The following is a 26,832-nucleotide window of genomic DNA, read 5'->3' as shown; positions in this document are numbered from 1 at the left end:
CCCTATGCTGGGTCCTGTTGTACCTGATCCGGAACAGCTACTCCCCTGGTCTCCCTGGTTCCTGTAGTTTCCTGGTCTCTTTGGTGGGAGAGAAGATCTGGAGTCTGGGGTGCTTGGCTCCCGCCGGGATTGGGAGCTCTGTGCAGTTCCCAGGCGATCTGCAGGCTCTGGAACTCAGGCTGGGAAGCTGGCCTGTTTACCTGATGATGCCAGAGGGACAGCTACTTCCCTGTACTCCCAGCCTCCTCTCCTTTCCTGGAATCGTTGGTGGGAGAGGAGATCTGGAGTCTGGGGTGCTTTGCTCCCGCCGGTATTGGGAGCTCTGTGCAGTTCCCAGGCGATCTGCAGGGTCTGGAACACAGGCCAGGAAGCTGGCCTGTTTACCTGATGCTCCCGCCGGGATTGGGAGCTCTGTGCAGTTCCCAGGCGATCTGCAGGCTCTGGAACACAGGCCGGGAAGCTGGCCTGTTTACCTGATGCTCCCGCCGGGATTGGGAGCTCTGTGCAGTTCCCAGGTGATCTGCAGGCTCTGGAACACAGGCCGGGAAGCTGGCCTGTTTTCCTGATGCTCCCGCCGGGATTGGGAGCTCTGTGCAGTTCCCAGGCGATCTGCAGGCTCTGGAACTCAGGCCGGGAAGCTGGCCTGTTTACCTGATGATGCCAGAGGGACAGCTACTTCCCTGTACTCCCAGCCTCCTCTCCTTTCCTGGAATCGTTGGTGGGAGAGAAGATCTGGAGTCTGGGGTGCTTTGCTCCCGCCGGGATTGGGAGCTCTGTGCAGTTCCCAGGCGATCTGCAGGGTCTGGAACACAGGCCAGGAAGCTGGCCTGTTTACCTGATGCTCCCGCCGGGATTGGGAGCTCTGTGCAGTTCCCAGGTGATCTGCAGGCTCTGGAACACAGGCCGGGAAGCTGGCCTGTTTACCTGATGCTCCTGCCGGGATTGGGAGCTCTGTGCAGTTCCCAGGCGATCTGCAGGCTCTGGAACACAGGCCGGGAAGCTGGCCTGTTTACCTGATGCTCCCGCCGGGATTGGGAGCTCTGTGCAGTTCCCAGGCGATCTGCAGGCTCTGGAACACAGGCCGGGAAGCTGGCCTGTTTACCTGATGCTCCCGCCGGGATTGGGAGCTCTGTGCAGTTCCCAGGTGATCTGCAGGCTCTGGAACACAGGCCGGGAAGCTGGCCTGTTTACCTGATGCTCCTGCCGGGATTGGGAGCTCTGTGCAGTTCCCAGGTGATCTGCAGGCTCTGGAACACAGGCCGGGAAGCTGGCCTGTTTACCTGATGCTCCCGCCGGGATTGGGAGCTCTGTGCAGTTCCCAGGCGATCTGCAGGCTCTGGAACACAGGCCGGGAAGCTGGCCTGTTTACCTGATGCTCCCGCCGGGATTGGGAGCTCTGTGCAGTTCCCAGGCGATCTGCAGGCTCTGGAACTCAGGCCGGGAAGCTGGCCTGTTTACCTGATGATGCCAGAGGGACAGCTACTTCCCTGTACTCCCAGCCTCCTCTCCTTTCCTGGAATCGTTGGTGGGAGAGAAGATCTGGAGTCTGGGGTGCTTTGCTCCCGCCGGTATTGGGAGCTCTGTGCAGTTCCCAGGCGATCTGCAGGGTCTGGAACACAGGCCAGGAAGCTGGCCTGTTTACCTGATGCTCCCGCCGGGATTGGGAGCTCTGTGCAGTTCCCAGGTGATCTGCAGGCTCTGGAACACAGGCCGGGAAGCTGGCCTGTTTACCTGATGCTCCTGCCGGGATTGGGAGCTCTGTGCAGTTCCCAGGCGATCTGCAGGCTCTGGAACACAGGCCGGGAAGCTGGCCTGTTTACCTGATGCTCCCGCCGGGATTGGGAGCTCTGTGCAGTTCCCCCATTTTGAGTTTTAAAAGCAGATGTTAAAATGGAACTTTGGATTCCATTGAATTTTGTTAATTTAGAGCTCTGTGGATATATGTGTTTGTATGTGTGACTGCATGTATCCAGTACCTGTAAGCATGTTTTTGAGTGTATGTGAGCATGTAGATGTGAAGTATCTGCAATGATGCCTCAGTGTAGTTTTACCAAGCGTCTTTCTGTTTTCCTGGATGAAGTGTGCATGCATGCATGTGAAATACCTGTGACGCTTTCTTTTTCAGCCTATTTTATCATGTGTGTTCTGTTGTTCAGGATGCCCAGGGAGTGGAGGAGCGAGAGGCGCTGGCAAGGATGGCAGCTAATGTGGAAAACCCGGCTTCTGCTGACTCCGAGGCCTGTATTGAGAAGTACTTGAGGAGTGTGCTGGCTGTGGAAAACCTCCTGACTTTAGACCGCCTTCGTCAGGTCGGTGATGGCCAGCAGTGCTGCGGTAGAGCGCCACTGGTGTCTATACTTGACTTTCTGGAGTTTGGTGGTGTTGCAAGAGTTTACTCTCACATAATCCAGTGATGGCAGTGGGGTTGTCCTATCTTGTCTAGCCATGGCTAGCATTTAAAGAGCATGCAAAACCTTAAACCATGTGTGTTGGAGTGCATCTCTCTCTCACATGTACCTCTTCTTGACGTTTTTTCCAATCCCCAGGAAGTGGCCGTGAAGGAACAGCTGACAGGGAAAGGGAAGCTGAACCGGAGGAGTATTAGCTCTCCCAGCATGAACAGAGTGAGTCCCTCCTGTGCCACTGTAGAGCAGGCAGCCTTCTGGCCTCTTGTTTGGATGCCTATTTGCTTTCTTGCCAGGGATCTCAGCTGTCTGTAACTTCTCTGTGCTGGTTTAAGTGCCTTGTCCCTTCCCTTGTCACATCTGTGCCCCCTCTGCCACTGTGCCTGCTGCTGGAGCCAGGACACTTGCTTGAGTGTCATGGGAACACATGGCTCATTTGTCCTCCGCCACCTGCCCAGCGGAGCACTGGGAGGCCACAAAAGTGTGTGGAGCTAAATACAAGCTAGCTGCCTGCCCAGGGGATGGGAGTCATTTTCTGGGCTTTAATTCATGATTTTTAAATTAGAAAGTTTGCAGTATGTTTGTAGATGAATTACTTGAAGGCCATCTAGGGTAGTATGAATGTGTAAAACAGGTTATGTGTGTTTCATAACTATGGCTGAGATTGTTGATTAAAAAAGGGTATAATTTATATGCCTATTGAATATGGAGATGATTATGGGAAGTGCACCAGTGGCTTATTCCCATGAATATGTGGGTATGAAGAGTAGGTGCGCTTCTGTCCTCAGCTGCTCAGCTTTGTAGGAAAGAACAGCTGACTCAAACCTGTGTTTGCGAGTGACAGGAAGGACAAGTTTCCCAATGGAGAGCCTGCGGGTTCAGGAATGTAGAAATGCCACTGCCTTTCCAAGTCACTTCAGTAGTTATTAACACATACTGATTCTGCAGAGATTTGGTATTTGGGATACTATAATCTGAATAGATTATTTCTTAGAAGACTCAGGCCATGGCAGGGTTCAGTGGCATTAAATAAAAGGGGTGACATGTCTTCTGTTCAGACCCAGTGACGTGTCACCTTAGTGTATAGCAGACACTAGAGCCTAGGTAAACCACCATGGGAAGTTGCTAGTAACTGCTCAGTGGTTTTCACATCTCAGAGATACTGGTCTTCAGTCCTGGTCTTCACGGCCTCTCTCTTCTCCATCTTGCCTTGTTTGGTTGAGGGTATGTCTTACTATTTCTCTCTGACTGAGATGGAGCCAGGCTGGCCTTATACTCCTGCCTCTCCTCCCAAGTGCTGGGATCACAGGCACAGGCCTGTGCTATCAGGCTCCGCCTGATTTGATTTTCAAAGCAGGACCTTTCTAGATGCTGTCTGCTTTTACACTAATCCTGCATTATCTCTCCCCAGTTGTCTGGAAGCCGGCAGGAGCTTAGCCCATCCCACAGTCTGGGCAACAACAAGGTGAGTTACACTTTCATCTTCTCAAACCTCTGTACTTGTGCATATCTGAACTCTTCCTACACATCTGAGCTACAGCGCGTCTTTTGGAAAGAGTTCCACATTTATTTCTCTGACCCTGCTGTTGAGATCCACTAACGCCTTCTTACTGTGACAATTAAAAAGTTCATTTTTGCTAAAATGTATCTTTCTGCTTGTAATAATCCTTTTATTTCTGAAGAAAAACCTTCAAATTGGATTTATAATAGTGAAACTATGATATGATAGAAAACTTAAAAAGAATAAGAAAAATGTATTTATAATTACTGTTGTTTGTTAGAAAAAAAAGAAAATGTGTAAATCCCAGTAACAGAGCTTGATGCAAACAGAAACTCCCTATTGTTTGCTTAAAAAGGTCAGTGCCCCTTGCAGCTGCCTGATCTGGGTGTTTCCCACACAGTTTGTTCTTGTCACTCTGAGGTGCCGGGCTCAGTGTTAGTGCTGTGTTGACAGGATGACTCTAGAGTAGGCCCAGAGCTTGCATTGTCATAGTGGCAGTGTTATGTGAGGGGACTACTTCAGAATGACTCAGGGGCAGTGGGGGGGGGATAAAGGTTGGCTGATTGACGATGATCATTAAAGCCAAATGGTGTTCATGAGACTACTTCTATTCTTGTTAATTATTCTGTACCGGTGTTTGGCATTTTCTTTATGAAAGTGTGAAACAATGATGATGAAGTTAATGACTAAGACTCATCTTAAAGACCTAGATGCTGTTACATGCCTGACAACAGAGCTACACCCACACGTGAAAACATACACACACGAGTACACATGCACACATAGACACAGGAGGAGCTGCTCAGCTAGTGGATGCTTTACATGGTCTTGGACAGAACTGTGTGTTCTTCCTTGCTTCAGTCCGGTGGAAGGAAGCAGAGCTGTCGGGAACTTGATTGTGGGAGGATTTTTAAGTGTGAATATAGGAACTATTAAGAGGGAGGTGCATCTAACACACAGCCTGAGTTACAAGTTCCTCTTAAGAAGTGGCTGAGATTTCTGCTTTTCTATCTTCTCATGCTTTCCTTATCTCAGAGTGGAGACATTGAAAGCCAGCAGTAGTATCTGCATCAGAGAGCGGGGCCATGCTCCGTCTGTAACAGGAAAGAGGACAAAGGATGCTGCACCCCAGGCTGAGGCAGATAAAGAACCATCTGCAAGGGTTGCAGTGAGGTGGTGACCCCGTGGTGTATACAGGCAGGTGCAGAAGTCACATGACCACGGGCACAGGGTGAACACTCTTGTCCATAGCAGAGTGGAGTGGAGCCAGGGAGGAGGGGCCTTGTTTGGAAATCCTGAGTCAACTGTGTGCTGAGGAGCAGTGGTGCAGAAGAGTTGGGGTGTCAGGCTTGGACCGGACAATCTAAGCGGTCTATCTGCGCCCTAGCCATCCTGCTGTTGGCTGTGGTTTGTAGAGCGCTCTAGAGTGCTGCTTGCAGTCGTCAGTGCAAAGGGGGAAAGCTTATTTGGATTGGAAAGACTATGGAGGGGAAAAGAGCTGTCCTTGGGGAAGAAAGGAGAGAGACAGTTACACCACGGAGATGGATCCTGTGGAAGGAAGAAATGGCTGGGGAAGGAGAGGACGAGATGCCATTCAGGCTTTGTGACAGTAGATTACTGAGAACAGGCTGGGGAGAGCAGGTGAAACTGTGTGTGTGGATAGGTAGGTAAAGAGACAGCATCTAGGACGAGGACCAATACGGCTGGGTGACTGCACCTTTCCAGACTGTTTCTGCTGAGCATTAGGAGAGACCAGACTGAGCCACTGGCAGTCTGCCTCTGTTGTATTGCTTGAGTTGAGAGTCAATTACATGTTCTTGTTACTGTCCTAGAAGCTGCCCTTTTTTGTTCTGGATTTCTTGGGGTTCCTGAATAACTTGGAGAAAATGGCACTCTTGTTTCCACTGCTCAGATTTGACTCATGTGATGGGTTCTGTCTTGGTGATTTGGTCTCCCAAATCTTTCCTGTAGACCTCAGAGAGGTGTGGCCTTTGCCTGGGGCTTGGAACGATGTTCTGTCTTTAGACCTTGACCCTATCTCTTTGTGTTGTGGCATCAGGAAACCTGGCTTCCTTGGCTGTCAGCTCCACCCCTTTGTGTCCTCCTGTGAAGCTGGCTGTAATCACCTTGAGTATTACCTTAGGCTTTGCTTTTGCCCCTGGACCAGGAGGAGAACTGCTCTGTCATAGATGCCTGTATATAGGACAGATGGCAGCAGACAAGAATATGTCAGCCCACATGAATGGGGTCACAGAATAGCCCCCCATTTCCTGTGGAGGGCCCCACAGTAGTATGATCTAAAGCAGAACATTGTAAAGATTATTAGCTCCCAAACATGTTTGAAGTCATACCTTCTCACTAGTGAGAAAAGAACCATACTTCCCCCAGAAGTAAGGGTCAGGGTTCACCCTGTGGCCTGTTAAGGACATCATTACGTGTCTCATTATGTTTATATAAAATGGGTTATGGTCGGGCCGTGGTGGCTCACATCTTTAATCCCAGCACTCAGGAGGCAGAGGCAGGCAGATCTCTGTGAGTTTGAGGCCAGCCTGGTCCACAAGGCTACACAGAGAAACCCTGCCTAGAAGAAAAATCAGCTGTATTCTTTCAGTCCAGAGGGTCTTAGATGTGGTAGAAATTCAGAAATCAGTTCCTTAGTCCAGCAAGCAGCTCAGGGTACCTGGTGTCATCTCCAAGTTATTCCCTGAATAGAATTCTAATTGTGAGAGCAACCACAGCTAAAGAATAGCACCATTGCGCAAGTGCCCTAGCAACAGTTTCCATAACTGTTGGAGGATATACACCCAAGGACAGTACAGAGTATAATGGTACACAGGAGCATTCCTTAATCTGGACAGTGTTTAAATTAATAGAAAGTCAAAGGACCAGCCAACCCCTTACCAACAGCAGTGCTTATACACAGTGACGTGGCATGGGTACTAGGGCGAGCACTGCCACATCCTTATAGTGGAAGAGGAAACAAACTATATACCTGTGGTATGGTTAAGTACTACCCTCAAGCACATGTATATACATGCACAGGCACTTGGGCAAAAATAATCCAAACATTCTTTTAGCCCTAAACTTTACACAAACAGACCATCTTGATTTCTCTACAAGGAAATATTTAATGTTCAGGGAATTGAGGAGTTGAGTCCTACAGGTTTCAACCCAGACATGGTGATCCTAAAAATACTAGAAAATGCATTTTGGAATCATCAAAACTTATACTCATGTTAGTTATGTCTATGTTGTAGACTTGTATCAGGTCAGCTCTGGTTTTTCCCTTAATGTTTTTCCTGCTCTCAGTCCCATGCTACAGATACACGCTGTAGGTTAGAATGTGAAGTGTGGAGTCCCAGACATCACAGGGTAACCAGAGCACTACAGCTTATCAAAGAAGAGCGTCTGCTAGCCAGCTCCAGTTTTCCTTACCATGTTTGTGATCTCATGCTGAGTGGAGAGCCATCCTTGGGAGCAGGAATGCCATTTAGAGGGTGCCAAGAAGACAGGAGTAGGCGGGGCTGAGAGACTGACCCTAAAGAATTCAGTTAGTGGGATAGTGCACCTGCATTGCATGTGTGTGTGCATGTGTGAGCTTGAGTGGGAGGTGTGCCTGCATCCCTGTCCTTATTTACTGACACTCTTCACATGTTAAAATCAGAATTGCTTCACCAGAATTGAGTTGATAAGGTAATTAATTAAAGAGCTTGATTATCACTTTAGAGCCTAAAGGAAATCACTCTCGGGATGTCTTCCAGTTAAAAATATGATATGCGACCATACTGAAGTGGTGTTTCGACCTATAGCTACTAGATGTTTTGCCTCTGTTCCAAAGAGATTGTTAGTGGGTGTATTGAAAACGGGTTCTTTATGACCGTTTACTACCACTGGGTATCTCGATGCTGAATTCATTTCGGGTTTTTGCTGGCCTTTGCACTATGAAGCAAGGACAGCTGTCAACATTGTCATTCCTAAAGCCACTTTAGAGGAGATGCCTTTGTACTAAGTGGGGCAGTGTGTTGTCCTCTGAAGTGGCTTTGTTTTGTGGTGCCTTTTGACATCCCGGGAACCGAATGTGCCAGGGAAGTGCTCTACACTGAGCTGTCTTCCCAGCGCTCAGGTGTCCCTGATGAAGTTCAAGTCAGCTGGTACCTTCTGTGTGTGGAGTTAACAAAGCTTCCTGGAACTTCCATCCTCTCAGCTTTGGTTCTAGAAATGCCAAACATGAGTCACCCTTCAGCTACATTAGAGCAGTCTGGGGGTTGGAAATGACATGGCATATCTTTTTATTTACCTCTGTCACTTTCCTCGCCAAAGTCAGAGTCTTTTACAGAAAGCCCAAGAATTGTATTTGGTGGAGGAGCAGGGGCAGGCTGGAAGGCCACAGGTGGACATGGAGACTGCTGGGTTGGCTGTGCCTCCAGCCTGGGAGCCAGCTCAAAATCTTAAGGGGTTTGGTTTTGTTTTTTGAATTCTGCCTCTTAGAATAAAGAGTCTCTCTCTGTGTGGGGACCCAGATGAAGCCAGGTGAGTTTTCCAGTGTCTCCATGGCTGATGCTGAAGTTGAGCAGGAGCAGATGAGTTAGGGATAGAGGAGGCAGTGCCAGGTGAGCCCAACCGCAGGAGTGAGGAGGTGCCATGCCTTTTCACCTTGGCTCCGAGCTGTTGGGGAGAGCCCAGAAAATTCCACAGCAAAGTTTCTAAGTCCCTCCTCCTCACAGTCCCAAGTTTGTTCCCTCTGAAGTCCATTTGAGTGGTGGCTGCTTTTGTTTGGTTGTTTTTGTTCTCTCTTCCAACATTTTAGAAAAGGGAGAAACTAGCATAGTCAGGCAGGTCAAGCTTATTGCAAAGTCAGCACTTGTCCCTGTCCCTGATGAGATGGTGGGGGGCACACGACCATGGGCAGCCCCCCGATATTCTGTTCATCTCTGGGGAGCTGCTTTTGTTTGGTTGTTTTTGTTCTCTCTTCCAACATTTTAGAAAAGGGAGAAACTAGCATAGTCAGGCAGGTCAAGCTTATTGCAAAGTCAGCACTTGTCCCTGTCCCTGATGAGATGGTGGGGGGCACACGACCATGGGCAGCCCCCCGATATTCTGTTCATCTCTGGGGAGCTGTGTAGGGGGAGGAGAACCACATATTAGTGGATTTCTGTGTAGCTCTGGGTGCTGTCATAGAAGTGGGGCCCCAACGGTCTCCTTATTAGATCTGTCCCTAGGAAGCAGAGCCAGATATGCCAGGGTGCTGGGATCCTGACTCTGGGCAGTGAGGCTGGGCACAGGTGACAGTGAACTTCCTTGTCTGCCCTGACTACAGGGATCTGTGTTGGGGTGCCGTGGTCACTGTCTGCCATTGTCACAGGCCTGCTGTGCTTACGCTGTCAGAGTGTTGTGTGCACCTGTGGTTTATCCACACTCAGAATCCAGGGTGTGAGGCAGGAGGAGCCACCGATGTGCTTCATCCTCATGGTGGCCGTGCACCATGTGCCCCCGGGGAGTGACACCTCCTCCAGTTGTTACTGACTGACTGCAGATCAGCTTTCAGCCTCCTAAGGGACACAGTGTGGCTGTGTCAGCCGCCAGACGAGAGAGCCTAAGCTATTAGAATAAATTTCCTCTGAAATGAAGTAAGTTGTCTTCAGAACAACCTTGCATGAACTTGACACCGTGAACAGAGCTCACAGCGTCTCTTCCGCTGAGACCCTCTCAAGCTACTGACCTTAGTGTTCAGACACCTGACTGTGACACCCAGGGCACCTAAAATGGGCAGCCTCCCAAGAAGGATAATTAAATTAGAATGCAAAACAAAAAATTAATAGAAAACTAAGATCTGTAAGTAAGTGTGTGATCTATAGGTGTGCAGATGCCCAGTTGGGACTGTATTTCTTACTGCCCTGATCATGTGCCCGGAGTCTGTTTTGTTTTCCGTTTCCTAATGAGTGCCCAGAGAGAGAACATTGGTTTTGGGTTTTTTTTTTTTTTTTTCAATGCCATCAAGTGCTGAGTGAGTTCTCAGCGGTGAACACGATCCAGATCACTTAGGGCTTATTGATTTTATGATCAGTCCTTAGGCTGCCGCTAAAAGCAGATAGATTCCTAATCCATGTAGGAACCTGTGGGGCTGCCCTCCATCAGTCCGTCGTGAGCCTTGGGGGATTCACCATTTCTGCTCTGCTTCTTAGCAGTCCTCAGGATATCCTAGTTAACCCTGGGTCATTTGTTGGCAGAATGCTCATTTAAAGTAATATTACAACTGTTATTTAACCTCAGTGAGGAAGACATAAGTTGTTATCACAGGACCAAAGGGAACTTAAGATCTGCTCACAATTTGGGGTTCAGGACCATGCTGCCCACTGAGAGGCCTCTTCCCAGAACCCTAGGAAGAGGAGGCCCCACCCCATTCCTGAGCTCCAGTAGAAGGAGTAGAAGGAGTGAGGATTGCATCTCCAGCCACAGGAGCCGAGGCAGAATTTAAGGGGCATTGACTTCTGAAGGAGCAGTTACAGCTCACCTGTGTGGCTGTGCTGAGGAGGTGTAGGATGCAGTGGATGTGGGAGGAGCTTGTTGGGAGCCACAGGTTATAAAGTGGAGAGGAGTCTGCCGAAGACTCACCAGAGGGGAATTAGCCCCCCAAGCAAGTGGCAAGATTGAAGAAGGCTGACACACTCAGATTTCCATCCTAGAGAGAGTAAAGCTGTAGTAATGCTAATTGTTTTTTTCCCCTGAGATACTGTGTAATTTTTTTTTTGTAAACTTAACTATTTGAAATAAAATGACTTATTTTTGTCCTTGTGCTTAACAGGGCCGATGGGAAAGTCAACAGGATGTATCCCAAACACTAGTTTCCAGCAGAATAGCTTCAGGCCCTCCAGCTCGCCCTGTCTCTCCCCAGAATAACCAGTCTCCTGATCCTGGTAAGTTTTCTTCCTCTGCCAATCACTGCCATGAAATTTAAGCATCTTTCAGAAAAAGGTTCCATCAGGATGTCCTGGTGGTTGGAGTGTTACCTTTGTGTTAGTATGTTTGGAAGGGTGACTTTACCCTACATGCCTCTGGTCAGTCATCCTGTGACCTCTTGGCTTGCTAATACTTAACAATATGTGTTCCACGATGACTCAGGTTTTACTTCCTCACATGGTTAGGCTTTGCTGTCATGACTGTGTTGGCCTCACACAATGACTTGGGAAGCAGTTCTTATCTCTTCTGCATGGGTTATGTTTGACATGATTGCCCAGTGAAGGTGTCTGAGGCTGGCATCTTCTTTGTGGAGAAGATTTTGAATTATGACTTGGGTTCCTTATGAGACTGCTTTCATAAGTCCTAGTTTTTTTGATATTGTCTAGATTATTGTTTATTTTAATAAACATCACTGTTCTTAACATTTATAGCCAGGTATGGGGGGCACACCTAAATCCCAGCACTGGGGAAACGGAGCAGGGGGATATCTTGACTCCAAGTCAGCCTGGTCTGCAATGTAATGAGACCCTGTCGAAAACAAACCAACCCTCAGAACACCACAAGCAAGTAAGCTAAGCCAAACTAAAGTAACAAAAACCTGGTTCTCTTTCCTGTAGAGCAGAAGTTAGTCCTTGTGTTAGCTATTGACAAGGAGTGAGGGTCATCACCCTCCAACACTGGCAGGAGCTCTGCACAGTAGAGCATCTTGGGGCTTCGTTATTGCTGTTCAGTTGGTGGAGGCTGGCTGTGATAATCTTTTTCTATTCATAATTTCCAAGATACCTTTAGTACTTTATACTGCTAGATTTGCTTACAGATGACACTTCGCAGATGCATAGAGAAAAAGTTATGTGTCATTGTTGTTGTTATTTTGTCCTGTCTGTCTCTGTTTTGTTGATAGGACTGGGTGGCTTAGCAGCCTCTTACTTAACCCCAGTGAAGTCCCTGGTACCACAGATGCCAAAGTTGCTGAAGTCACTCTTCCCTGTCCGTGATGACAGAAGGGCTAGACAGTCATCTCCCCTTTTACACCAGGTAAGGAAGCCGAAGTGAACGTTTCCCTGATGTGTCAATATTCCAAAGCTGGAAGTAGAGGAACAGCCCAGGGAGGACATTAGAGCCGGCTTCTAACCCTGGGAAAGCCTGTGATAATGTTTCCTCCCCTCTCTTCAGATAACAGAGCTGTTTGAACATATTGACACTCTATCCTTTCTGCTCCAAAACAAAACGCCAAGTCTGCTACTAATGTGATTTATGGTGATATCACTTAGTGCAACAATAGTCAAATGTATGAAGGTGCACTTAGTGTTGTTTATGTTGCCAAGTAGAAAATGTAATTCTATTTTTAATTCTTGATTTCATTTTTCTTTCAAACAGTCTTGAATCATGACTCCCCCTAAACCCCTCCTTCTCAGAGGACAATCAGTTCTTTGACTCAAAGTGGTCACTTATCTTTCTTCCTTTTTAAAAACTTTGCCTAGCAATGGAGTAAATACTAGAAAAAGTGTACTAGGGTTTCCCAAACTACCAGGGAGCTGCTTTTATGCAGCCTCCAGTCATATAGGCGTTAACTCATCAGAAAATGATAAATGAGGGAACATAGCCGTGTAGGTGCAGTTGTTGAGATGATCTTTTGACATCTCTGTGTTTCAAATGTCTGAGTGGCAGGGATGTAGGCCAGGAGCCATTGGAGGCAGAGTAGCTCATAAGGACTGTGGAGGCATCTTCAGGAGAGGTGGTATTGGTGTCAGTAAGTTGTTATGTATGTGAAGAGCTTCCTGCCCTGTGTGACACAAGCTTGCATGTCAGTACATGAAGCAGATTGCGAAATGAAACAGCAATTTTGTAAATATTTGAACTGAACTGAGCTAGGTAAGTTCAGGGCCACATGACAGTTATGGAGATGCATCTGTGACTGAGGGTTCAGCAGGCAAAGCCGACTTTCCAAGTGTTTTGTCACTATACACACTACACTGTTTTGAAATTGTCATTGTTCCATGAAGTATGGTTTGAGGTCTATCTGTTTACTACAGTAACTTAAAAAAAAATTGCACATCCCAGCCTGTCTTGGTGACCCAGAACCCACCTGGGGACAACCAGCATTTCACCTGCATTCCTAAGCACCATGGTGACTTTACATCAAGTTCTATGACCACAGTTTCTCAGCTGTTGTTTAGTGCAGGCAGTTGTCTAGATGGAAGGAAATGGGAGTCATGTTGAAGACCAGGGCCTTCTGTTCAGCTATTTTCAGTTCTTAGCAGAGCAAGTCAAAGTGCTGATTTCCAGAGAGGGCTCCCTTCTGCTCACACTATTCCTGTACCAAGCCATGAGCTCTGGATGGGAAGGGAACAGCAACCTGTGGAGACATAGCCCCTGGTGGGAGCAGAAAGGCAGTCTGACATTGTCCTGGAGAGTTGGAAGGTTTTTTTTTTTTTGGTTTTACGAGACAGGGTTTCTCTGTATTGTTTTGGAGGCTGTTGGTCCAGCCTGGCCTTGAACTCACAGAGATCTACCTGCCTCTGCCTCCCGAGTGCTGGGATTAAAGGTGTGCGCCACCACCGCCCGGCTGAGTTGGAAGGTTTTGTGAACAGTTTTTGCTCCCTTAATGTCCTTAAGTTTTGAGCACACACTAGCAGAGGTGCTGAGGCTGACCTTGTACAAACACTTTATAAATGTATGAAAATATAAATTAACATTGGACTTAGCAACAATGCCTGGTGCTATAGCTAAAACATGAGCTGTGATTTGTGAGGACACCTCTCTGCATGTCCTCAAGGTCACAGTCTCTGTCCTCATCTGCATAAAGCTGTCAGCCTTGCTGTCACTAACAGCATGTCCTCCTTGGTGGCCTCTCCCAGGCTGGGTATCTAGGTATCTCTATATTTATTCACCTTTAAGCGGTTTTCTCCTCTGGATAGCTCACTTCCTTCCATGCTTTAAGTGTTCATACAGAGCAGCTGGACCTTACATAAGGCCATGGTTTTTTTGAATCCTTCTGGAGATGAAACCAAATCTGCAATCTTAGTGTGGCTTGTAGCACCCTCCAGGATTGGGTGCTTTTCTTCTGGTGTATGTGTGCTCCCCCAACCCCCCTGCCCCGGCTCTGTGCCATTCTAAGATATCCCACTACCGTTTATCTTAGGAACACCCAGAGCACATTTCATTCAGTTTTGGTCCCTGCCCTTTTTGAGTACTGGCAGGCCCTATGGTCTCTCCTGCCTTGGTTTAGAGCCGGGATGTCACAGAAGCACAGCTAAGTTTGCAGTGGCTTTCTCCATGAGCCAAATGAAAACGATTTCCCTGGGAATTGCTAGGTTTCTGCTTATTGACTGTCTTCCTCTGGAGTGTATCTCTAGTGAGCAGTTGCTCTGAATCAGCCTGGCAAGTCAGAGACACAAAGTTGTCTCACTGTCTACTTATATGCACGTAGATGGAGATGTGGTCCTGTGTGGACCTCTTTGTTTGTGTAGACAGCACTGTTCATAGGTCAAAGGTGAGACAGGCATACTCGCGAACCTTCTCCCTAGGTGGATAGACATGCCACAAAAGCAAATTCCCAACGCCCTGGATTTTTCACTGGAATCAGTTACTCAAAATGCTCCCTCCCCCACTTACTCCTGTCTCCAGCCCTGAGCCACTACCTCTTCCTCTCACTTTTCCCCTCCTGTCTGCTAAAGCTCTGTGGGATGTAAATTATAATTGAAAGTGACAGTGTCAACATCCGTTTTCTCTCAACTTGGGTCATTTGAAATGTGCTTCATGCTGCTACTTCTTGGCTATGCATCCTGGAAGTGGGGTTTTGTGACAGTGGAAGAGATGGCCAGGGGGTTTCGGTGACAGTGGAAGAGATGGCCAGGGTTCCAGGCTCATGTATGGTCCTCCCTCCTCCTTCCATTACTCCACTCTCTTGAAACTCTTGTGTACCTGTTGGTTGAGATTTTGACTGAAACAAACTCTTCCTTGTGGGTTCTCCAAAAGCTGGCTTGTCTCGTTTGTAGCCTTGGCCTCTGACTTTCTGTGTTCTGCTGGTGGGCGCCGGGGCAAGAGTGGTCCCTATTGAAGGCCTGCTCCAGTCTTAGCAGTCTGGGCTAGTCTGCCCCACCTCCTGTGGCAGTGTCTTCACCGTCGTGTTGTCTTACAGGGGCCTCCAGGGGAGTGGGCAGAGTAGTGATGTCCTGAGCTTGACAATGTGGAACTGGCTTCTCTCATTTAAAGGATGTGCATATACCAGAGTACCAACCACAGCTGTAGTTAGTGTTACTATTGCTGCGATGAAACACCATGATCAAAATGGGGGAACTTCAAGCTTCACTTCTAAAAATTTGTTTTAAAATCCCCAGGATTATTTTTGAGTGGTTTCTTTTTTAAAACTTACATTTTAGCTATCCTCTGCTTAGTTGTAAGGTGTCGGCATTTGAGGTACAAACAAAATGTTGACTGTGTAAGGCCTAAGGCAGAGCCCTGGCACTGAAAGAAGCCACTCTTCGGCCACCAAGCACCAGGTCACACAGTGCAGGTCCACATTAGTAGCTGTCACCCACACTTCCCCTTATTGTGGGAGGACTTAGTGGCATTGTGGAACTAAAGAACTGCACACCTGTCACCTGCTTATTGCAAAATGAACTCCACAGCCAATGCTCGGTGACACTGCTTGCTGCCTGACTCTGTCTGCTATTGCTCTGTCTACCTGATGCTGGCAATAGCTCAGCTCTGTACAAGTACCCTGAGATTTTATTTGCTTCCAATGTTCCTTAAGTAAGAATGTCACCCAAGATGAAGCCCACGAAAAGCCCATCGGTAGTGACATGCCTCAGTGGTCAGCACTTGCTCTGCAGGGTTGGAAGGATGGTTTTGTTGCTGATGTTGCTGAGATGCAGACAGAGAGCAACACTAAGGCTTGCAGTATGAAGAAAAGCAGAGAGCCAGACTCAGACCTGCATACCATGTTCAGGGACATCAGAGCCCATCTTTCACTTCCTCTCCTAAGAGAGGAATCAAACGGCCTCTTCTATGAGGATTACAGTTTAGTTTGGAGACTTAGCACTTCCTTTGAGACAGTCCCATCACTCCAGGTTCTCTGGAGTTGTCAGCCAACAAAGAGCTGTAGAGCCTTTGAGACCGCTGGAAACAGCCGCACAAGGTGACATTATTTCAGAGTGAATTGAAATGATCCATGAGGAAGGATTGAGGGACTGGTTACTTGACCCCACAGCTGACTGCAGTTCCCTGGTGCCAGCTCCACAGGGAAGAACGATAACGGTGATTTCAATGAAGTGCTGTCACAGGGAAATGGGATTGAAATGAACAGAATAGGAACAGCTCTGAGAGCACAGTAATCATAGGCAGCTGGTGCCTACAGGTTCTCTAAAACAGAACCCAGACTCCTGTCATTCTGAGAAGACACACTAACCCAGGTGATGTATGGGGGAGAAGAGGCCCTGAGTCTTGAGGAAGGATTTCCATCCTTCTATCAGCAGGGCAGATCAGTTGGGAGAGAGATGTAGGTTTGTCATGAGAGATGGAAAAGTGCCAAAACCCCTCTGTATCCGTGTCCTTGGCCCTTGCAGGCAGGAGTGTTCTGCTCCCCCCTTATGCAGTTCATGGCACTGGGAGGGAGATGTCTGGCCACTGCTTCTGATTCCAGAGAGCAGGCCAGATGCTTCCTGTAACTGGTTTTGTGGCTCAGGACTGTCGGCTCACAATCTTTTCTCTTGTGATGGAAGTTCATAGTTCCGTTTTCACAAAAAGATCCTCACACTTGTAAGTTGTGTGCATACATAAAGAGTTTGGCTTCTCATTTTCATGGAGTGTAGTTCTGGTTGTAATCAGTTTCTGTCTGAGTTCCAGAAATGCAGAAAGAGGTGTCAGCTGACAAAGTTGCTGTCTTTGACCTTCTGAGGCGCATTTAGTAACGAATCTGGAAAATAATGAACTACAGTTAATGAAACCCGCACCCGTGTTCAAGTGTGTTTCTCAGACAGCATATACAGTAATTGAAAGGACTTCCTGCTCTCTAATTAGTCAGATTGAATTAATTTGCCGTGATAGCTTTCTTCATGTATCTGCAAGTCTGTGTTCCCATGAAGCTGGTGCTGTGCTTCAGAGCATGGGACCAAGAGGCACATTGATTAGTAGGCAGTGAAAGGGTTAACATCACGTAGACCTGCACCAGCACAGGCACAGCTCCTGTGCTGCTACCTGCCTGCTTCTGTCCCTTTGGGTAGTGTGGCTGCAGTGGGTTTGCCAGCTCCAATGTAGCCTCAGGCCCCTGTCCAACAGTGCCACCTTGTTGAGGAAACTTGAGAGCCAGGTAGGCTTGGAGCCTGAACTTTACTCAGCGTAAGCTGCATGGGATCTCAGCTGAGTTTGATTCAGCATCACCGAGCAATAGTGCTCATCGACTCGCAGAATCAGGACAGTATTTGAAGGAGCCAGACAAACTCTGGTCATTCCTTTTTTAAAAGATGGCCACGGGCAGGGGGATTGTGGGATGCCTCAGAACAGGGAGTTAGAAAGCCAAGTCCATGTGTTAGGTTGCTCCTGTAGCTGGGTCTGCAGGGCAGAGTCTGGAAGGTAATGGGAAGACTATTCAGATATGCATAAAGCCTCACAGGGATTGTTGTTTGTCAGACCTCTGAGTCACCTCCTGTGATTGACAGAGCCATATGGCAGGTGGGGTGATAGTACCCTTGACAAGGACTTATAGTGATCAGCCTGCCCCCACCTCACCTCACATGTAGTCAGTCACCCAGTGAACACATGCGGTTGGATCACCAGCTTCATACGTGTACCTTGTGCTGGTGACAGGGTAATTCAAGGGCACTGTCAAGAATACCCACTTTTCTGTTTGAAATAGAGCCACCAGATGGGTAAAAATGGCAGCATCATGACTGACACACAGCGTGTAAAGGGGATGATATCTATGGGACCATGGATGTGGCGGATACCAGGCACCGAAGGTATCAACACCAGCATGGTTCCAGATGTCCCTCGGCTAGACCAGAGCCTTCCCTCAGCCTGCATCTGCTCTTACTGTTTCCCCATCCTGCAGGCAGAGCTCCCTGTCCGGTGAACATAGCCCTTAGATGCAGGTCTCCATTGGCGAGGTTCAGCTGCCATTGGTCTTCTGTAGCGTGTGCATCTGGAAGCAGGCACTGCCTTCATCAGAAGTTTTAAAAGCTAGACACTTCTAACCGCCAATGTGTCTAGGCTTTGTTTGCGTAAGTTTTCCTCATATCATTGAGAAAGTGACATGTTGACTTCTGATTATTTGCAGCAAAAAATAATATTTACAACTCTTATAAAACTAATTTCCTCTATTTGGATTTAAATCATTTATTAATATTTATTAGAATACAAGCTGAGTATTATAGCTAGGCACAGTTTTGATCTAATTCAGGGTACTTGGCAAGTGTTAAATAAGAAAAATGTATCTGAAAATTCAATATTCAATAAGTTTAAAATAATTAACTTTTTCTTTGGCCAACCTCTTGTTCCCTTTACCCGGCCTTATGCTAGAATTTATGAGGATCTGTCTTTTCCCACTGTTTCATTCTCTGTGCTGTTTGCTAAGTAACTGATGTCTGTGTTTATTCATTCAGAAAACACAAGGACAGCAAACTCATTGAGGTCCTTCTGGTCTCCACAGACAGAGGCACAGGTAGTGCAGGGTCCTGGCAGGCACTGCCAAATGTGTAAGTGTGGCATAGGGACAGGGGTGGGTGTTCATGATTAACACTTGGATCTTAGACGTGACTGGTACCCTTTCCCTAAACGATGCCAGGCTGTGGTGGCTGAGCAGGGCTCTGTCGGGTCTCAGCAGTGCTCAGTAGGACCTTACAGAGAGAGGCTCCCGTGTGTCACTGACTCAATCCAGCCACGGTGCTTTTGGCAGTGGCTATGCTCCCTGGGCCCTGGCCTTGGAGCGGGAAACAGATAATTGTATTCACCCTTCTCATGGGACTTCTTAATATTTATGGTTGTGAAATACTTTGCAGTCATTTTTATTAATAGTTACCAGATGTGTCGTAAGGATTAATGAACTTAAGATCCGAAATGTTTGGAGCTCCTGAAATAGAGGCGATGTCTGTGCAGGGAATATGGAAAAGAGCATTAAAATGCAAACAGCTGAGCTTGGAGGGTGAAGCTGTTGTGCGAAGGAACAGTGACTCACATAGGGTCCAGTGTGGTTTGTAGCTGTCTGGTGCTCTTAGTCATCACGGTCCCTCGTTAAACATGGGAGGCGCCGCCCTGCGCACCATGCCTGCGTGTGTGGATGCACACAGTTCGTGGGATACGTCTGCCTGCTGTCTCAGCCCGGGGCTGTTTCTGACTTCTCCAGCCTCCAAACATTCTTCTCCCTCCTGTGCCGGAATGTCCATTTCTTTGTCTTTTTCTTCTTGTCCAAGTTCAGGCTCTTAGAAGCTCTTCATGGACTGCTGAAATGAGGTCTTAATTGGTGTCCTCACATCTAGTGTGTTCTCTTTCTAATCAGTCCCCTGAAGCATCCTCCTCACCGGTGCCACTTTCAGAACCAGTAGTAGCTGTTTGTAGACTTAAGACTTTCCCCACAGCACTGACCCGTCCTCTGCTGGGGCTGCTCAAGACCCAGAAGGAGTAGCTTTCCCTGGAGATATGAATAGGTGCTGCCTTACACACAGTCCCTTCCTCTGCCGCCTGCTGTGCTGCTCAGGCCGGCCCCACATGGTCACTCTGCATCTGTCAGCAGCCCCTTCCCCTCTGCCTTAGAACCTTTCACTCCAGGATCCACTCCGCAGTCTTCATTTTAGTCACTTGCTTCCACATACCCGCCCCCAACCTCCAAATCAGATCACTACTTCCTAATGAGAAAATGCGTGTTGACACTGAGACAGTGAGAGTCTGCCTGAATGGTTTCATGTGGGAACCAGGGCCTGGTCTGCCTATTTTGTTACTGGAGTTTGCAGTTGCTGAGTCATGAGGAGAAGCGTAAGCATGTTTGCATGTTCGTGTCAGCAAATGTCCATGTTAGGTGACCACCATTCCGTCCTGCTAGGCCTCTACGTTTTCATCTCAGTGGAACAGTTCTACACCCCAAATCTCATCTGTTTGCAGTCAGACCCAATTGAAGAATGAAACGTGCAGTCTGAGCATGAGAAATAAACTCTGTACTGTCTTTACTCAGAAACACCCTGAAAATCTTCCTGTTTTGGGGGTGGATCTGTGGGGAAAGAATAGAGGCAGCGTCAGGTCCCCTGTACTTGGAGGCGGAGTGCGGGTGTGTACAGGAGATGGCCCCATCAGAGGGCCAGCCGGCCTGACTTGGTGTGGTCAGAGGGCTGGTGCTGGCTGAGGTGGCACTAGGGCCCTAAACCTTTTCTGTGATCAAGGCGTGGAGGAGGCAGCAGGGGCTCTTTGAGCTGCATGGCAGTGGCCCTCCTGCTAGAGGACATCCTCCCTTGTCATTCTCTCAGCCATACGTGCTCCTCACTCCCCTAGCTTTTACCCCCAGAGTTTGCAGAGTGAAATGTCCATCTGTCCTCATGCCCTGGTCCTTCCATCCTGCTCCTCTCTGCATTTTCCTCAGCACCTTCACGGAGCTGTCCCATCACTTTCAGTAGAGTGGCCCTATGGTGGGTGGTATTTACTTGTTTTCTAAAATGCAGCCCTGTGTCCCGTGTGGCTATGGCATCACCTTTGCCAAAATACATGTGTGTGTTATTTACAATTGAGGGAAGGTGGGCAGTCATGCTAAGGCCTGAAATCCCTGCCTAAACAGTCAGAACTACATGGAATTCTAAGGGTCTCCGACCCTGGGAACCAGAACGAATTGAATGGAGGTTTGTTTAGTTTACATTTCCACTGTTGAGTAACTGGCTATAACCCCAGGCTTTTCTTCCTGGGGTCCTTTGGTAAATACTTCAACCATCCTAGGTCAGAATGGTGACACCGAGTTCATAGTAGAGCTGCGGCCAGCATCCATTCCCTCCAACTGGACAGGGAAAGAGCAGCCAATGCTGTGCCTGCTCTGTCCGGTTGTTCTCTGGTAGTGAGTGAGTAGAATGGGGCCAGGGAACACCCGAAGCCAGACGTGGCAAGAGCTGGAGGCAGAAATGGTGGGCTCCTGGTTTCTTCCAGAGACCTTCGCACCGCTGTCTGCCTGTCCCACTGCCGAACTCACCGTAAGATGAACTTGGCTCCTGCTTCCTCCTTCTGACTTCACGCTCTTACCCAGACTCTCAGCTTTCCTCTAATGCTCACGTGTCTGTAAGTCAAGAAGTCTTCTGTGATGTTTCACCCCCTCCTTTGGGCTCTTCTCCCCTCACCTGCTCTGGTGCTGGAATTTTCTTACTGCCATGTCTGCTTGACTTCAGCTGCCTCTCCTGTCAGTCTGCATTGCACTGTGGTGAGGCGTTCTGACCCTTGGCTGTCTTCTGCTTGCTTTGCTCAGGAGTCAAGTGACCTCTCTTTCTTTCCCTAGCTTGGTTAGTTTGGGATGCCCAAGGCTGCCCATATGACCTTGTCTGCTTGGCTCCAGTCAGAAATTTCCTCCTTAGTCCTGTGATGTGTTAAGTGCTCTGGGTGCCACCCAGGCTCAGGCTGTCTCCTAGCTCCTGCTTTCTGTCCCAGTTACTTCATGTAAAGACTTGTGCTCACAGTGCCTTGATCAGCATGTGTCCGTGACCACAGAGTAGCATGACACTTGTATGTGTGTCTTGTCTTGCCTGGGATGAGCCTTTACTGGGCTTCTTTCTCTGGTGTGGTGTGGAACCCTGGTGCCCACAAGTCTCATTCGTAGGAGTATGTTGGGGTTCCTGAGTGATCTCCTAGTGGCTTCTGGCAGCTTTCTGCTCTGTGCTGCTGTCCCCTTTGTGGGTCCCTCACTCATACCCTTGTCTCCTCAGCCCGTGCCCCGAATCTTGGTGCAGCCTACCTTCTCAGATGCCCGGGCAACAAGGACAGAGGAGGTGAGTCACCACACTGGGGCCGTCCCACTTGCAGAGGTGGCCCTGCCACTAGCTAGGATCCTTTTGTCCCCACCTGCCTTTTCCCCTTTGCTTCCCACTTGCTAATTAACTACAATGTAGGTCACTGTCTTCTCCTTGCACGGGCTCCTTGTTACACTTTGCTATTTTCAACCTGCTAATCATATGATTGCTAAAGTCTTTGGTGCTTGACTGCTAATGTAGTCTGTGCTTTAATAGCTCACTGCTAGGCAGAGGGGATTTCTATAAACAGAACCGTCTCCTCCTTGTGAGCGTTTGCTTAATTCTCAGCTTTCCATTTCATTCTGGTTCATGATATCAGTGTGAAAAGACCAATGCTAAGCTGGGAGGAAACCATCTATGATTTCCCACAGCTCACCAGCACTTGTCATCTCGTGAACAGTGGACCTCCGTGGCCCCACCACATTTTCAGCCTTGGGAGATGCTGTGTCTTCACAGGGAAAGTGTATTCATTCAAACAGTAGCAAGCAGGGCCCAATGGTTTGAAGGAAAATCTCCCCTTCAGTGCCCCATCTAGAAAATGCCCTTTCACTCCAGTGCCTTCCTGGTGTCCTAGCATTCCCAAGGTGTCCCCACCCCAGGGAACATAGTCTTTGGCATGTGGGGGCAGTTTTGAACAGGAGCAGGACTCTCACTGGCAAGGCCACCTGTGTGCCGGGCTCATGCTTCTAATCCTGGCCTCACAACGTTTGGACATCCAGATAACCCCAGCCATGAGGAGTGCCGGCATGGGAGCAGGCGGAGGATGTATGGTCTTTCCTTCCACTGTCTTTGGTCTGTGCCGTCACTGTACCTGGCTTGTCCCTTCCTCGGGGAATGTGGGCAAGCCCTTCAGCTTCCCTGGGCCTTGCAGCCCACCTCCCCTCCCATCAGTAGTTCAAGTGGGACCTGTCACCCGAGGCTGTCTTTGCCTCTCTTTCACAGGGGTGACTGAATCTCACTGGTGGGCAAGTGGAAAGGGCTCTCTCTCAAGACCACAGGTCATGTCCAACTTCTTCTGTGCTCAGTGTGCCCCGCCCCCCAGCGATAGCTAACTAGAGTAGGAAACAATAAATAAAGCATGTCCAGGCTGCAGAAGAAAAATGATTGAAGGAATGCCTAATCTTTCAGCATATTTATGGCGATGACAGTTATTGATCTGCTAGATTGAGTAAGTTTTCAGTGAGAGCCCCATCACAAAAATGGGCTGTTAATCTCAAGAGGTGCCGTTAACTCCCTCCCCAGAAAGTGTGCCTTATGGGTAACGAAGGCTTCTGGAAGCAGGAATATAAATGACAATTCACGAGAAACTGCTTGATTTATCAGACTGCTGAGTTAAGCCAAGAAACTGGAAGAGACTTATAGATCTTAGCTGCTTCCCAGTTCAGATAAATCCTGGGTTTCAAATGGGGAGTGGCCATTCCTGTACATAAATATTGAGGTGCAGCTTTCCTTTTCTGCACAGCCTTCCACTTAGTTCCCATCCATCCCATCTTCTTTTTCCCTGGCACTGGGGGTACAGAGCTGGGAGGTGGTGTCCGACTCCCTCAGACTGCTTCAGCTATCGGAAAGAACACCCCACACTCACATCCCAAACCCTGGGCTAGCTGGTGCCCCACCATCACTGTGACATTGCTAGCTTTGTGTCTGTGTCTTCTGTCTGGTAACTCAGACAGAGGTGTGAAAGGCCATTGCCCCTGGCTCTGTTTTTGCTTACAACTCCTGGCCCATGTCCCAGGATCAGAGTCCCCCAGCCCTGATGTGACACGAGCAGCCAGAAAAGCCATGGCTACAGGAAGCCTGGGGCCCCTCCTTATCCTTGCCACCCAGCCTGAGCACCCCACGCAGCACTGTCTGGGGTCAGCACCTCCTGGTGCCTGCATTGCTTGCTAAAGTACTTTCAGTTCCTCTGGTGAGGTCACCGTTTGGATTTGGCCATAGAAAAGTGCTCCTCTGCCCTCTTTAGTGTGTTTCAGTCGCCCTGTGAGAACAGTGGTGGGCGAGGGCATCTGCTTCCATGGAAGTTACCCAGGACCAAGGAAGCTGGGATGGGCATAGCGAGGTTTAGTGTGTGCTGCTTCCTGCTGCCCGGAGCATGTCATACCACCGTCCCCAGGTGCAGGGATGGCCGTCTCTGTGGAAAATGAGCTATAGATGCAGCAGGGCTTATGCCATGTTGCCCAGCCACTCCTGAACACAGAGTACGGCCCAGTGCTCACCTGGCGTTTGGCTATGTTTGCATCAGGTGTGTGCTGCCCTTAGCCAGGAACAGCTCCTACCCAGGCTTCAGCATAGAGCTGGGCTTTGACTGAGTTTGCCTTTCCCAGCTCTCCTCAGTTTACCTTCTTCTGCTCTTCTGCAGGCTCAGCGAGGCAGCCCTGTGCCTGGTGGGGCTCTGGAGTCAGTGGTCCAGATGGCGACCCCTGCAGTAAAGATCTGCGACAGACCTGTCAAAGTGTCTTCCTCTCCATCTACCATGGTGGCTGCTCAGCCCCCCGAAGGGCAGGATGGACCCCCCAGCCCCTTGAGCGAGGCTTCCAGTGGCTACTTCTCTCACAGCGTCTCCACTGCCACCCTGTCAGAAGCACTCACCCTAGGCCTAGACACCACAGGCCCCGGCAGCCAGACGCCTGCATCCCCACCTGCCCCGAGTCAGGTCGCCCCAGAGCCTGAGCTGGCCTTCCCCTCATGTTCACAGAGCCATCCATCTGCCCAGGAGGAGCCCCGGGAACTGCCTGCCACGCCCACTCAAAGCACAGAGCTGGAGGCTCCCAGATCAGTCCTTCTTTCTGAACCCAAGTCTGCTGTGCCCACATCCCCATTCAGAATCCGGAAAGTGCGGACCTCAGAGCTCAAGTCCTTCACTGGCATGCTGGGGGGTGCCTCCTCTGGAGCTGAGGAGGACCCACAGGCTTCAGAAGAGCTCAGCAATGCCGGAGGACAAGCCCTGGGGAGGCTGGAAGGGACATCCGACTCTGAGGAGGCCAGTGAAGTCCCCGAGTGGCTCAGAGAGGGCGAGTATGTTGTTGTAGGCGCCAACAAGACAGGCATCGTGAAGTACATTGGACCCACGGACTTCCAGGAGGGGACGTGGGTTGGTGTGGAGCTGGACCTGCCTTCAGGTGAGTGGGCTGTGGGTGCCCCTGCTGAACATGACCCTGCTCAGTGTGGACTGGCAGAAAGGGAAGCTGGGGTGTGCTGTGCGCCCAGTGGCAGCAGTCACACTCTTTGAGCCTCCCGACCCTTCATGAACCATGTCTGAAGTCTCAGAATCCATCAGAGACCCAAGGTAGTCACCGAAAACTGCTGTGAACTTGGTAATAATTTTAAATCTTTTTTTTCTGTGAGACCACGTCCGTCTGTGCGGCCCAGGCTGGTTGGGAATGACTGGATCCAGTGATCCTCCTGCTGTAGTCTCGCCATTACCTGGGGCCACAGTTGGTTGCCAGCACAGCCAGTGTTCTTTGTGAAGTCGAGGCAGCAGCACCACCTCAGGCTGCATCCAGTACTCTGGGGACTCCAGGGCACTTCGCCCGAGGGTGGTGGCTCTAGGTGACATGAGGTGGGATTGTTGCAGGATGCTGAGTCTCAGGTCTGACTGCAGAGCTCAGAAGTGGTCAGAAAGCCAGGTAGGACCTAAAGAATCCCTTGCCAGACACTGTCTAGACATTTTCCCTGTGTGTTCTATCTTTTAGGACTAGGCTCCCCCGGGGGGCCAGCCCTCTGGCCTTTCAGGCCCTGTTGTCCCTGGTTGCAGGCACAGGCCAAAATGGTTTGTTTTATTGGGTATCCATTTCCAGCCTGGGCCGTGTGAAGCATGCAGCTAGGTGGTTTTGAGCATACTTACTGAGCTGCCCCCCATCAGTGGAATCTGCAATGTTATACAGTTGTCACCTCACAGGGAAATCTCATGTCCATTGACATTTGTGCCCTGTCCAGCCCTGGGTTACAGTTAATCTGCTTTTTGTCTCCAAGTTTATGGGAGGCCATGATCTGGGCTTGGGTGTAAAGGACACTTTTGTGCCTGGCTTCTTCCCTAACCTACGGCCCGGGTCCCTTTCTATGGCAGTGCTGTTGCAGCTCCTTCCTGTGTGTGGCTCTCCTGCGTGCATGTCTGTGCCCTTAGGCTACTCTGAATGCAGGCTGGGAATAGTCACGTGGACACAGGGGCCCGTGTCTCTTGCTCAGTATTGACTGTGTGAAGACATCAGATGGTTTCCAGAGTGGTGGCTCCGTGCAGTACTGGAGGGTCAGCTGTGAGCATCGTCTCCCTTTGAAGCAAGGAGAGTTCCTTGGGCTGAGCATGGGAGAGACGAGTGCAGAGTTTGGACAGGGCAGGGACACTGTCGCCGAGAGGTGCAGTCCACCTGTTCCTGCAAAAGTAACTGCTCAGGCTGCCACCTGCAGAGCTGGCTCCCTGCCGCTGTCTCTGGATACTCAGCCAGGGAGCTAGCAGCTTAAAGGTGGACTCCAGCCTTTAAGAGGGCATCCTTAGAGCCTAGCACAAGGCCTTGTGTCTCTCCACCAACCTGTGACCTCTCAGGCCCTTTCATCCCTGACTGCAGGCACAGGCCAAAACGACACCCTTGTCCCTGAGCCGAGTGCTTCCTGTGAAGTCACTGTCTTTAAAAATAATCTGGCAGAGAATAGCTTGATTGGAAGTGGTTCAAGATGTTAACTGCAGCACAGGCTGGAAAAAAATTTCAGATCTGCTTTTTGCAAAGTGAAAAGGGGGATTCAGGGAGAATTCTGTGTCTGCAGTTGAACTCAAGAATGAAAGAGAATTAGCAAATAATTGAATTCCCCAGCAGGAACTAACTAAGCACATGGTTTTGTTCACATTCCTTTGCTAGGTTCAAATACACTATTGGGATCAGCATCCCCACTTGACTTTTAATTGTGTAGAGAAGAAAACGCTAAGGGGATACATACATTTTGATAGGAACAAGTGCTATGAAGGAAACAATGTGCTGAGGGGTGGGGGAGGGTGGCTGTCAGGATACCA

The 26,832-nt window shown here is 49.2% G+C and overlaps 1 protein-coding gene across 3 annotated transcripts in view; it reads left to right on the top strand.

The window, feature by feature from the left end:
- Kif13b (kinesin family member 13B) overlaps nucleotides 1–26,832 on the top strand; it is a 150,697-nt gene that overhangs the window by 118,902 nt on the left and 4,963 nt on the right. The window contains exons 33-39 of one of the 3 annotated variants that reach the window (XR_005875153.1): nucleotides 2,157–2,309; nucleotides 2,547–2,624; nucleotides 3,817–3,870; nucleotides 10,709–10,820; nucleotides 11,765–11,898; nucleotides 20,980–21,108; nucleotides 21,747–21,809. Coding sequence is in view for 2 of the 3 variants with exons in the window: in XM_040740735.1 (XP_040596669.1) it covers nucleotides 2,157–2,309; nucleotides 2,547–2,624; nucleotides 3,817–3,870; nucleotides 10,709–10,820; nucleotides 11,765–11,898; nucleotides 21,747–21,809; nucleotides 24,190–24,949 (1,354 nt within the window). In the remaining variant the exon portion in view is untranslated. Of the gene's footprint in view, nucleotides 1–2,156; nucleotides 2,310–2,546; nucleotides 2,625–3,816; nucleotides 3,871–10,708; nucleotides 10,821–11,764; nucleotides 11,899–20,979; nucleotides 21,109–21,746; nucleotides 21,810–24,189; nucleotides 24,950–26,832 lie in introns of those variants that run through there. The other 2 variants (XM_040740735.1, XM_040740736.1) reach the window with 2 other exon arrangements.

The sequence above is a fragment of the Mesocricetus auratus genome, unplaced genomic scaffold (assembly GCF_017639785.1).
Source record: "Mesocricetus auratus isolate SY011 unplaced genomic scaffold, BCM_Maur_2.0 Super-Scaffold_100707, whole genome shotgun sequence".
Lineage (NCBI taxonomy): Eukaryota > Metazoa > Chordata > Mammalia > Rodentia > Cricetidae > Mesocricetus > Mesocricetus auratus.
This window is presented reverse-complemented; position numbering and strand designations above follow the sequence as displayed.